Source organism: Dendrobium catenatum, unplaced genomic scaffold (genome assembly GCF_001605985.2).
Source record: "Dendrobium catenatum unplaced genomic scaffold, ASM160598v2 fragScaff_scaffold_459, whole genome shotgun sequence".
Lineage (NCBI taxonomy): Eukaryota > Viridiplantae > Streptophyta > Magnoliopsida > Asparagales > Orchidaceae > Dendrobium > Dendrobium catenatum.
The window spans coordinates 620,367-633,649 of NW_021318921.1; the positions used below are offsets into that span (position 1 = coordinate 620,367).

A 13,283-nucleotide genomic window follows, 5' to 3' on the forward strand; every position below is an offset into this window, starting at 1 on the left:
CACTCTTACGAATTTCTAAATTTGTATTTCTCCCTACTGGATCTCTTACCTCTGATGCTGCCATTTGATTTGATTTTTGTTGAACTCAAAAATTTGGATTTTGACCGCAGAAACAGCAAAACAGTCCTTCGGATAAAAATCAGCCGCTGGATTTCAAAAACAGCAAAAAAAACAGTCCCAAAAACTATTCTGATACTAATTTGAAAGGAAAAAATAGGAGAAAACATGAATTAATTGCTGAAATCAGAATTTCAACAGTTTAATCACACAGATTTTTAGGTTTTTATCGATGAAAATGCAAGAAAACATTCTTGATTGCTAGAATATGAAAGAAAATAGCAAGATACAGACGATCTTCTATTCAAGAGGCCGATCATTCTCTCTAAAACTCTCTAGACGCTGCTAGAGCCCAAGAACATCAAAGAGCACTTAGAAATTAGCCACAAAAAAGATGCCCTAACCCCAATACAAACTCCTACTTAAAGCAAACACAAAATTAACACCAAAGGACTAAACAACCCTTAGGCAAAAGGCTCTAGATAGTGGACCCCACCCCTAAGGGTGGCGGCTTAACAGACTGCGAACCAGAAGGCTTGTGCCTTTTGTACTGCAGGAGCCGGCCCATAGGTTGGGCCGGCTGGACCGGTCCCTCCTAGACCTCTCTTTTCTAGACCTCTCTTTCATAAGTGGTCCAATCGTATCAGGATCCTAGCAGCGTCTAAGGTTTGGGAGCAATGACCCTCCTCTCGTAAGGGGGCCATTGTATCCTTCTTTTGCATATTTTCTTGTTTAACAATAAAAACCTATTGTTTGCTGAATTTTTATTGGTTCGTTGGCAGTTTTTTTTATACCAAGGCAAGGCGTATCATATCACTAGCTCTAATCAACTAGCTGTAGTATAACCTTCTTGGTCAAGCGCTGTTTTTAGAAACCTCTCTTTCATTCTCTCTCAGGATTGTCTTGTACCTATTGCTATTCTCTTTAAGCATGATTTTTGAGGATATTAGATATATGCCTTACACTTTTAACTTCATGATGGATGATGCTCCGTGTTCACATTTGTGTTATTTATGTGCATTTCATGAATTATCAGGGAAAATATGTGACAAGTCGAAATCTTCGGGATAGACTTTATCGTGAGCTTGAGAAAAATTTGGCGATGAGAGTTGAAGATGGTGAAACAGCTGACACATTTATTATTAGTGGCAGGGGAACATTGCACATTACAATCTTGATAGAGAGCATGTATGAAGTGAATTTGTTATTGTAAAAAGAACCTTTTTTTTGTCTTTATAACGTGCTAAGTTTCAGCTGTATCATTCCAGGCGAAGAGAAGGTTATGAATTTATGGTTGGGCCACCAAAGGTTATAAACAAAAGGGTAGATGATAAATTGCTGGAGCCTTTTGAGGTGATTTGCAATACCCTTGTTCCTATTATTTGTTGAATTTCTTATCCTTTTAATCATTATTACTGATAGTTTCTGTACCATTATTTATGCAATTGAAAATCAGTTCTGCGGTCAAGCAGCAAATATTTTATTCGATTGATTTATTTCCAGATCGCTACTGTTGAGGTGCCTGAGGAACACATGGGGCCTGTTGTTGAGCTTCTTGGAAAAAGGAGAGGGCAGATGTTTGATATGCAGGGACTTGGGTTTGTACTCGTCTTTTCTTACATGCACTTGATCTTTTTAAAATTCTAACACATGCATGAAATTGTCATTGCAATTTTTTTTTTGCAAAGACAGCATAGTAGATGCCATCCTTCAAAGTCATTCCTACACATTTTTAAACTTACGCACAACTCGAGGAGCCAACTTGAATGAGCTCATTTATGTTTCTTTTCCATGTAGTTTGGAGGGAACATCATTGTTAAAGTATAAGATCCCGACACGTGGTCTTCTTGGGTTGCGAAATGCAATCCTAACGGCTTCACGGGGTACTGCAATTCTGAACACAGTTTTTGATAGCTATGGACCATGGGCTGGGGATATTAGCACAAGGGACCAAGGGTCCTTGGTAAGAGAGCTAGTCGTTATTTTTGTTCATTTTTATGAGTCAAAACCTTGTATGTATCATGTTGATTGTTTTTTTGAGCAAGTAAGAACTACTATACAGGTTGCATTTGAGGATGGAACTACTACTTCTTATGCCTTATGCAGTGCTCAGGAAAGAGGTCAGATGTTTGTCAGCCCTGGAATGGAAGTTTACAAAGGTCAAATTGTTGGCATCCATCAACGACCTGGTGATTTATCCCTTAATGTTTGCAAGAAGAAAGCTGCAACAAATGTAAGATCCAACAAGGAACAGACAGGTAAAAATCTATACAGTCATCGCAAGCAGATTTTCAATTTCTTGATCCCAAAATCACCCTGGCAATGCGTTGCGTTTTCTTAAAAATTAATTTTCTAATATATTCGCTGTCTTCAATGGGGTTGATTAATATTTTCCATTCTTCACATTGCTTTGGAAGAGTCTGCAACATAAAGTAGATTATACACTAGAATTGTTTGGTATGTCTAGCAACAGTCCAGAATTGTAGGCAAGCCAAGCGGTGTTTGCAATGGATTAGAATCTTGCCCATTTTGGAGAGTAAAGGTAGTAATCTTGAATAGTTTTATGCAGCTATATCAAACCTAGCCCTATTATTTTTGCACCGGCTTCCTTCAGTTATTTCTTTCTCTGTGATCACTCTAAGAACTTGCTTATTTTTTATATTAGTTTCAGCGGTGATGGACAGAGCACCAAACCTAGCTTAGTTAATGCAGCCTATTCTCTACTTTTGGAATATGGCTATTAATTTAAATTTCTAGATCCTGCACATCGTTTTCCATTTCTGCAAATTTTGAAAAAATATGTAAAAGAGTTGATGAAAGAATATTCAAACATGTGGAAGAAATAAACATAAATAACATCTAAATTACTGTACTGTATCAATTGAAACACATGCATTCATTACAAAAGTGCCATCTCATCGGAGTTTAGCCTTTTTTCACGCAAGATGGGTGTTAGTGTTTTCTTTAATTGTTAGTACCTTTTTCACTGGACTTTCGAGTTATCCCGCAACTTGGGGTGTTAGTGTGTTATCTTTAACGTCACAGCTTTTTCACGGGACCTATGAGCTGTCTTTCAACATAGGTGTTATTACTTCAGGAAAGTTTCTTTAGCGAGTGAAGCGTTTTTTTTTTCTTGCCTAAATGGTTCACACCTTTTATTTAACAAGCTTCAATTCCTCATCTTTTTCCCTTAAATTTTTTTTGAGCCTAAGAATGCAATCTATTATCTGTTATCTTTCTTAGGATTTACGGAATTTCTTCTGGCTTTGAGGCTCGTTTGAGCTTATTTATGGTTGCAAGATTTTGTTTGAAAAACAGAAATTGTTTCAGTAGACTGATATATCCATCCCAAAAATCTTAATGATGTAGACTTGGGAGGGTAACATTATCCTTTACATTTCTAATCAATGATGATTAATATACCACTAAGCTGCAATAATTGACCCGACCCGATCCAACCCGGATCCGGCATGAAAAATTCTGAGTTCTCATTTGGCAAATGGGTCAGGTTTGGATTCAATATCGTGACTTGTTTTTAAAACTGGGTTGGGTTCGGGTCTTGCCGCACTCGCGCCGGCACTCAGCACCTGTGCGCTTTCTCCTGCAAGCTCGTGGTTCTCGCCCGCATCTCTTGTCTATCAGATCTGAGTTAGCGGGTCGGAATTCTTGACCGTTTGCAAAACCGAGTTGGGTTAGGATCAATCCGTTTGGATGCCGTAAATTTTGGGTTGGACCCCGCCCAAAAACTCAACCAACTCTTTTCGCCATTGGATTTTGATTAACTGGTACACAAAATCTCTGAGATTCTGATTTATCTAACCTCTAACCCATTCGTTATTTGTTTTATAATGCAGTGGTTCTCGATTCACCATTATTTTATAGTTTGGATGACTGTATCGAATACATTCAAGAAGATGAGCTGGTCGAAGTTACTCCTCAAAGTATACGCATGTCCAAAAATCCTAAGTTTGCTAAGAAGAGGTAATCAGGTTCTGATGGTATTTAGCTGCTGCGTTCATTATCTACAAATCTTCCCTTTTTCATCCATATTGTTTGAGTCTTTAATGCCTTGAATTTTGAGTAGCTTCTTCCTTACAACAGTTCATAAGGAGCAGTATTTTGTTATTCTTTTAAGATTCAGAAACCACAGCTATACCCAAAGTGTTGTATATTTATTATCAAACAACACATTTTATTAATATAATGTGCGCTTTATAAATTTCTCATTAAGGTTGGAAAATTAGAAAAAAAAAAAAAAAAAAAAGCAAAAAATTGTGGTTGATATAGATATATATATGTTGTAGAAATATCTTAAAATAGTTGATAGAGTATTCATATGCGGTCAATTTAGCATCGGTGCGATGTTGCTCTAAATAAGTCTCTCGACTATATAAAATTGACTGCAAATGGTCTCCTATGTTGTAATTGTGATATAAAATTGATATGTATTTAGTTCTTTGATTATGTAAATTGATCCTCATTTAATCTCAAAGGGATCATTTTTTATCAATTTTGTATTGTCGAGAGGTTAAATTTTGATTACTAGGATTAAATTTGTCATATATTTTAGGGATTATTTTGAAGTTTCCTTCAAATATCTAGTGTTTGTGGGAGGAGCACACCTTTCAATATTTGTTTGGTTGGTGTGAAATTGAAAGAAAATGGGATCAGTTGGTTGATTAAAATAAGAAAACTTATTTTAAAACATGTTGATTTTACTAGATTTAATTATTTGATTTAGGCTTCGTGTGGATCCGCTTTCTTACTGTTTCTTAAAATAAAATTTTAGTATAAAAATTAAATTTTTTTTATTAAAAAGTTGTTTTAAGAAGCAATAAGAATCCGTCTCAAACGAAATTTTAATTTGCGCATAAATTTTACAAGCACATAAAAAGTGCTTTTAGTTCATTTAAAATGTTAATTTTATTTTTTATAAGAAAATAAAAAATTTTAATGATTTCTTTTTGAATGACTTGTATAAAGAACATTTAAGCTTTTGTTCTATCATATCTTGCATGCCACATCTTTCAATGAATCCAAAGTTCTGGATGGTTCCAATATTTCATAGCACGGCAGTTTTAGCTCTTATAATACTAATTATTCATCATAATTACTACTTACAAATGCAGTGTTTTTTTTAAAGATATTTAAGTCGATTAAGACAAATTCATACACGCATTATATCTGTAAGACTCGAATTCAAAATCTTTTAGTTGATAACAAAAGTTTTCAATTAATAGATCAAGATGAGCTACGTGATAAAATGTTATCATTAAGAAGATATTACAATTCAACAATAAATGATATATCTATTGTTTAAGAAATTAGTTTATGCGGACATAGAACCGTTCGGAGGCCAATCAAAATGCGGGCACATCACCTGGAACATAATGGGTACACAGCCGCGGTTCACAACAAAGGGTTTACATGGCGTGCTCTGATTCACCTTCGGACAGCATCCGATGTCAGCACAGAATAATTTTTCCTATTTTTGGGTTGTTTTGTACATTCAAAATATGTGCATTGCAGTGTTATAGCCCCTTTCCAATAAATAAATTAAAAAAAAAAAACACACACACACAACTCATCTTGACAAATTTTTATTTGTTTAGGTGTCATGACGTAGCTCTACGTTCGGACGCCAGTAAAATGGCGCCACGTAGCGACCCGATGAACCCAACCCAAACCAGTTGTATTTTGTAGATTTTGCACGTGTTTTAATTATTTGGGGTCGGCTCGATGTCGTATATATGATTGGGCGTGAAAAGTTAAAACCCCCTCTTCTTTAAAGGTCTTACAACCTGTTGGCGGATTATTCTATAGACATTATACAAGATTTAGGGTTTAAAGAACTCATGTTGCTCGGTACTGTACATGTTCGGTACCGTTCAGTATATGCTCAGTACCTAGTGATACCTAGCGGTACCAAGTATGTACTGAGCGGTACCGAGCATATATTAAGCGGTACCGAGCATGTATCTAGCGATACCTAGCAGTATCGAGCATGTACTGAGCGGTACCGAGCATGTACCTGAGTGGTACTGAGCATGTACCTAGCGATACCTAGCGGTAACGAATATGTACCTAGCGATACCTATCTTTTTTCAGGGTTGGGTAGTCGGGTCGTCATCTTTCAAAGAATGCACATGCTATATATCCACTTTTCGGCAGGTTAGGTTCGTGATAATGTGGCCGCTACGTGGCACCATTTTACTGGCGTCTGAACGTAGAGCTACGTCAAGACACCGAACCCAATAAAAATTCCATCTTGATGTGTTGGCTGACTGAGAGCTTAGGCTACAAACTAAGAATTCTTAGGTTTTGTGTATGTGATACGTGATGTGTTTATCATAATTAGCCTAAATGTACAAAACAAAAAAAAAAAAAAAAAATCTCGTTTTTAAAAAAAAAACTCGTTTTTGTCCTTTGCAAACCCGCGTGAGTAACAGATCCAAACCTAATTGTTACCACTTAAAGTCAAGTGAACAGTTAACAGCTAGCAATGCACGAAAACATTGTATCTGTTCTCATACTGTGTTTCTTTCTCATTTTGTTTGATTGAATTTGTTCACATTTTGTTTTGCAGACAAGTAAAATATAATTCTTAAATGCAAAATAAATCTTTTTATTTTAATTCATTTCTTATATATAAGTACACAAAATTTAATAAAAAAATTACGTAAAAATATTCTGATATAATTTATAATAAAATGATCTTAAAAATTATTAAATTTGTTCCAAAAATAGCTACATATAATATCATTAAATTCAGCATAAACATAAAAATTTTTAAGTACAATTGATGCAAATTGCATCTGAATATCTTTACTCTTTTTTTTTTTAAGCATTTATATGTAGAAAATACAAAATCTATACTTAGAGTAGGGGCGTCAATATTTGATCCGATCCAAAAATTATGGGTTAAGATCAACCCGTTTGTCAAATTGGTCGGGTTCGAGTTCAACAAATTGACTCATTCCAAAATCAATTCGGGTTTGGGTTGACCCGAAAATTTAAGAATGACCTGGAAACGACCCGACCCGACACTAGCTCTCCCTATAAATGAAATCCGGGTTACTGTGTCGGGTCAGGTCAATTCAATAACTCTCGACAGGTCAGATCCATGTATGAACTTTCGACCCTTTACAAACCCAGGTCGGATTAGGATCAAACCGTTTGAACCCGAGTCAGTTCCGGATTTGACTCGAACCCAATCCGAAACCCAAATTTGGCACCTCTAACATAGAGATAGAGAGATGTATTATGATGTGACAAAGGAAAGTCTTAAGCAACCAGGATTCTTTAGTCCATATATTCTCTTTGATTATTTCTCTTCAATCAAAACAATTACAAATTTACAAAATAAACAACACAGTAAATAATTGCAAAATCCCACTAACAATTTAAATAAAATAATCTCAACACATAGATTACAGGAACAATTTGCCACTACCATTGCAGTATAACCATATACTTCTGATGAGTACAGAGCTGCATCTGCATTATGTTCTGAAATAATTTCTAAAACATCTAAACTAACAAAATTATGGGCCGAAACGATTCGTTGAGTTGTATGCTGATCTTTATGTTGCTTCGAAACTGCGTATAATTTGGAAGAATGATGAAGAAATCCTCTGTATTTGAACTGGAACTATGGCATGGGATGTACAGATGGAACAATGGAGGTGACATTGAAAGGAAACTTCTATAGGAGATTCTCTTGCTTCGCCAAAATCTTTGCCGCTGTAGAAAAGGATAGGAAACTGGTTAGACATGCATGAAATTAAGAAGTAAACTAGTAATCAGGGCGGAATCAGCCTTAATTTTCAGAGGGAGTAAACTTATAAATAAAAGTGTAGATAATTTTTTCTTCGTATATATATATATGTCATTTTAGTGACTAATGATTCTTTGTACTTGAGTACATAATACATTTTGAAAATATCATCAATATTTTATATAATAACTAGGTTGAAGTATCGATGATTTGTTTGCAAAAAAATCAAAATGATGTAATTGATTAAGCATTCAATTTCTACAAAATATATGTTGAGTTGCCTTGAATTTGGTTCGACCTTATTTTTCATATCCTTGATCGTCGTATGCTTCGCAGATATGACGGGGTCCAAAGGGGCAGCGCCCCTAGGCGGGGTTCGATCTGCCCGGTAATAAGGATAATTTTCTATTTCTCCTTGTATTTGGTTCATCATTCCCTAACAATAACACCGCTACACAATATGTTTAATTATGCTGGAAATGAAAAGAGAGGAAAAGGATGACTCTATGCTAGTTTCTTTTGGTTGTTTTGAGGTAACAAGAAGAAGGAAGGAAGGAGTGAGGGAGGGAAGTAAACTTGTGCAATACTATAAGCAGATCATTTTCACTTTTCCATAGATAAGATGGAGTGGTAAAATAGGGAACCAATATTTACAGACAATGGACACATAAATTTCAAGCAGTTAACAATGGAGAACTACAAAAAAAACCAAGATTTTCATGCAAATTTACAGCAGAATAGAACAGTTGAAAAACAAGAGAATTGAAAAGAAGATGCTAACCTTTAGAAGAGGCCAAAACCACGACAACATTCATGGTGTTTTTGTTGGGAGGAAGTTGCAGACGAAGGGGATAGAGCTTCCCATTCACCGGGTTCTTTGAGCAAACTATAATATGACCGAGTTCACTTTCTTCCTCCAGCTTCTGCGTCAGTTCTTCCACACTAGTCCCCTGAAAGCTAAAGGAGAACTCCTCAGCTCCAGCTTCAACATAGCCATCATTATTTGCTACCATATAGTTAATAGTCCTGTTATGAAATGCCCGAGGAGAACCACTAGATGCAGACGACAATGATTTCTGTGGAGAGTTACTGGCCGAGGACGAGAAAGACTGCAATCACCCAAAAAAGAAAAAAAATGACTAACAGAAAAAAGAAGATTCAGGGCTGACTTGATGGGCTTCTCTTTTTCATATAATAAAGCATTTATTTTTCAGTAAAAAAAGGTGAGAAACTGATACCAAAAGCTCTTTTATGTAGCTTTTTCTTTTTGTTTTGTTTGATTTGTTAAACACTGGCCAGGGACCAGGTGTCAAGTTCTAAGTAGCAATTTTGAATCTAAGTTCTAAAAGTAGCTTTTTCAAAAGTTTATGATGTCGCAATGTTAAAATGTTGAGTTATGAACATTATAAGAACGATTAGAAAGTCAGTAGTAGAACATATTTCAAGTTGATTTCTAATGATATTTAAATACTCTTCTACATACACAATCAAGACAACTAACTTCATGCAGCGCACTTTCTTTAGTTGAAATCTGTGGTAAATTCCATTAAATTTTTAGTTCAGCAGCTACTTTTATGCAGAAGAAGAAGAAGAAGAAGAAGAAAAAAGAAGCATTTTAGAGTAATTTAAGAGTTGATTATGAGTCAACAGCCATTGATTTGAATTCCTTTTTCATTTCCTTTTACTCAAATTTCCAAAATCCAAACAAAAACTTAAAATTATAAAATTTTGTTTTCACAAGCAATAAATTTCATCAATGAAGAAGCAAATAAGCAAACAAAATTTCAACAAATCATAAAACCTAAGCTAACACACAACCTCTTTTTTCAAAAAACTAGGTGAAGACTCCACGGACTCCGTCGCCGGCGAAGATTCTACCTCCTCTATAGGTGAATACTCCGCAAACGCCACCGGCGTATAAGCCCGGGCCTCAACAATATCAACCTCCCATAGCACCCAATCATGATGAAGATGCGGAATATCATGCGTCACAGTATTTCTCCAAGGCGGCGGGCCACCATTTGCCCGGAGAAACTGACCATACCTTGTTTTAAGCTTAACCTGAAATCCGTCTCGAATAGGCTCCCACTCAAGGGAAGAATCAAGGCGGCGACCAGGAGCCGCTTGAAGAACCTTGCGGCCGGTGACGCCGAGGAGCAAGGGCTCGTTGGAAGCAGAGAGGTACTTGCCATAGCAGCTCTTCAGGCGAATAAGGGGCTGATCACCTGCATCAACAAGTTCTACTTGCCATCGCGCCTTCCGCGTTGTGCCGTTACGGTGTTGGCAAACGCGCTCCTCGTCGTCTTCGGCGAGGAGGTACTTGTCGTTATGGCTGCGCAGGCGGACGGCCTTGGCGCGCTCGAAGAGTTCCATGGAGAAGAAAAGGAGGGATTTTTAAGGTTTGGAAGCGAGAATTGGGTTATAAATTAGGGATCTGAAGAGGTGGGGCAGGGGGAAGGCGTGTAATGTAGGTGCTGGGAGGGAAGAAGGGTGGAAGAGGGGAAGGCAAGAAGGGAAGAAGAGTTGAAAGTTGAAAACTTGTCGAAAGAAGTTGAAGGCGGCTTCGTCGTATGCGTTTGCGTGTTTAATAATGATATGGCTCATTTTGATATTTGAATTCATTTGCATCAAATTTATTTCTTCATTAAAAAAACACGTTTTTGCAAGGCCCGCCTAAAATTGCTAATTTTGAGTTTCTTAAGGGCTAAGGTTGCTTGCTTAGACACAAAAATAGTAAAAAATATAGTGTATTTGAAACATTTGAGTTTATTTGGAAGAGTGTGAAGATAATGCATGATATTTTTTTATTTGATTTAAAGTAAAATGAATGACATCTAAAGTAAAATAATGGTGGCGACGACACCCGGTTGCTAGCAGTGTTCGGTGGTGGTGGTAATCGATGGTCGGCGAAGACCGATAACAATGGAAACTAGTCACTAGTGAGCGGCGATAAGGCAATTGGCTTGTGGTGAAAATTGAAAAAAATGAATTCATTAAAAACTAGGAGATTTTAAAATAAATTAAAAATAAACTAAGAAATCAGAAAGAAACTCAGAATTTGTACACTGCATTCTTTTTTTAGCAAACAAAAAATATAAATTTTAATTTTCCATGAAAAAAGGAATACTTTTCATTCCTTCTTCAACAAACCAAACAACCCCTAAGTGAAATTAATAATAACTATTTGATTAAGTGTTCGATTTCTAATATGATGCTGACATCCACTATCACCATTAATGCAAATACCCTATATCATCATCACAAAGGCTGATGCATGCCATTGACTCTAAGGCAAGCACATGCCTTTGCCACCAAGGTTGACACATATTGTGCCCGCTAAGATCAATGCATGTTGTTCGCAATATGATAGGGGACTTCATCAACACCAATTCCAATGAATGAAATAACCAACTAAGATGCATACATATCATCTCCACCAATACCATCATCACCACCAGGGTCATTATCACATCTGCAGAGCCAACTCAAGTCATCACCACCAAAGTCTATTGATGTAGGATAAGCTTGACTTGGACAAATCATCAGACCCATGACATATAGTGATCATTATTTTTCTCCCACTTAATGTGTTTTATTAGTCTTTTATATTTATTTTTCATCTTGAACTTAAAGAAGAATATTATTTGTAACATAAGAATATAAAATAAAGAATAAAAAATATCATTTGAGTTGAAATTTTAGTTCAAGATAATCAGACAATGTTATATCTCCTTGTCAACTTATCCAAAGTCAAAGTTAACATATATGATCGATTCAACCCTTAATAATTCATTAAGGATTACATAAATATTTTGTCATATTCTAAGAAGAATTTATCGAACGTTCAACTACCTTTGAGCTTCCAAGAGAAGAACTGATTTTTTTATGCAAACCAACATGCAAGCTTTTGATTGAAAACTTAGAGGCATAATTGGACACTTCTCAAGATTATTTGAGGTGTAAAATGTCCTATGAGTTATACATGTTTATAGTCAAAATAAGTAATTTGATGAGAAAAAACTGATAAGCCTAAGATTGATTAATTTTGATATCAATAAGTTTTAAAATGTTTAAAATATATTAAATAATTAAGGGAAATTAATAGATCATCGATAGTGTCTTATTTATAATCCAATGACACTGACACCAATCCTCATTGTCTCTAACAAAAACTGATGATAACCATCGTCATAAACACATATGCCCACTATCACCACCAAGCTTAGTGCACCTCATTGCCACTATGGCCTACACACTTCCTCACCACTAAGTTTGATACATGTCATTGCCATTAAAGTCGACACCAATTGTCAGTAATAAGGAGCATGCCCAACATTGATACTTATAGTGATGCCTATCATAACCAATCAAAGGCTAATGTCTATTATCATCACCAATACCATCACATTATTGTTATTATCACCAAGGCTAATGAATTGTAATTTCCCAAAATTAAATATGAAAGAAAATTTTTTATCTTTTAATACAAGAACACAATAGCTATCTATTTCTCTTTTATTAGCAATAAAATCATATATCAATGGAAACAAATTCTATTGATCAAAACATTCATATGCATATATATTCATTGACACAATACACATGAATTATAATTACATCATATCTTTTCAATCTCGAGTACAAAAGAATAACAACAAAATAGAAATAAATAAAATAATAGTAAACATAAAAAATCATGATCAATCTCACACTCCTGATCCTCTGCTATGACATGAAATTATTGAAATTACATATAATGAGCTAAATATCCCAATAAGTCACTAAAATCATATAGCCAAATTCAAATCATGATAAAGAAGCAATATGCATGTCATCAATCAATCCATAACAATAACAATCATATGAGTAAGAATCAGCCGTATATAAACAATAAAACTCACATATAATAGTAATAGTATGATATGGAAGCAAGTAAAAAAATATAATGTGAAAATCAATAAACTAGTACCAGTGTCGAATCAATAAAGCAATCATCGTATCAATACTATCAATCAGCAAAGTAATCATGGATAGAGTCATTGATGCCTTGGAGGGACATTCCACATGATGAAAGGGAAATGCTGAGGGAGTGTTTTCTAGTGATTATTAATTTATTTTACTTTATATACATTTTTTTATCATTTTTTATGTCTATTAAGCCTTCGTATGGGACGGCTTTTTTATTGCTTTCTAATACGGAGTTTTAGTATAATTTTTTTTTACTTTTAAACTAAAACTCTATTTTAGAAAGCAATAAAAAAACCGTCCCAAATGAAGCCTAAACCTTCTCTTTATAACTTCCACTGTTCCACAACATTATAGTTACACTAACAAGGACTAGGGCACTTTTCTTCAACGCACTTATGATACCACGGACATTACAATATTATATCACTTAGATTTTAAGTCATACAAACAAAATTATCAAAATTATGATGTCTAGTTTTGA

General features: G+C 35.2%; 2 protein-coding genes across 2 annotated transcripts in view; one reads left to right on the forward strand and one right to left on the reverse strand.

Annotated features, from left to right (window-relative positions):
• LOC110112620 (putative elongation factor TypA-like SVR3, chloroplastic) overlaps positions 1-4,042 on the forward strand; it is a gene marked incomplete in the record, with an annotated part of 32,608 nt that extends 28,566 nt beyond the window's left edge. Inside the window, 6 exon segments of the mRNA XM_028694341.1 lie at positions 1,094-1,245; positions 1,326-1,410; positions 1,561-1,655; positions 1,855-2,020; positions 2,120-2,315; positions 3,912-4,042. Of these exon segments, the coding sequence (XP_028550174.1) occupies positions 1,094-1,245; positions 1,326-1,410; positions 1,561-1,655; positions 1,855-2,020; positions 2,120-2,315; positions 3,912-4,042 (825 nt within the window).
• Positions 4,043-7,436: 3,394 nt separating this feature from the next.
• LOC110112585 lies at positions 7,437-10,405 on the reverse strand. The gene is made up of 3 exons (XM_028694334.1): positions 9,650-10,405; positions 8,616-8,949; positions 7,437-7,800 (listed from the first exon to the last, which is right to left on the reverse strand). The coding sequence occupies exons 1-3, from the start codon at positions 10,205-10,207 to the stop codon at positions 7,763-7,765; spliced, it is 930 nt and encodes a 309-aa protein (XP_028550167.1). The 5' UTR covers positions 10,208-10,405; the 3' UTR covers positions 7,437-7,762.
• Positions 10,406-13,283: the final 2,878 nt, after the last annotated feature.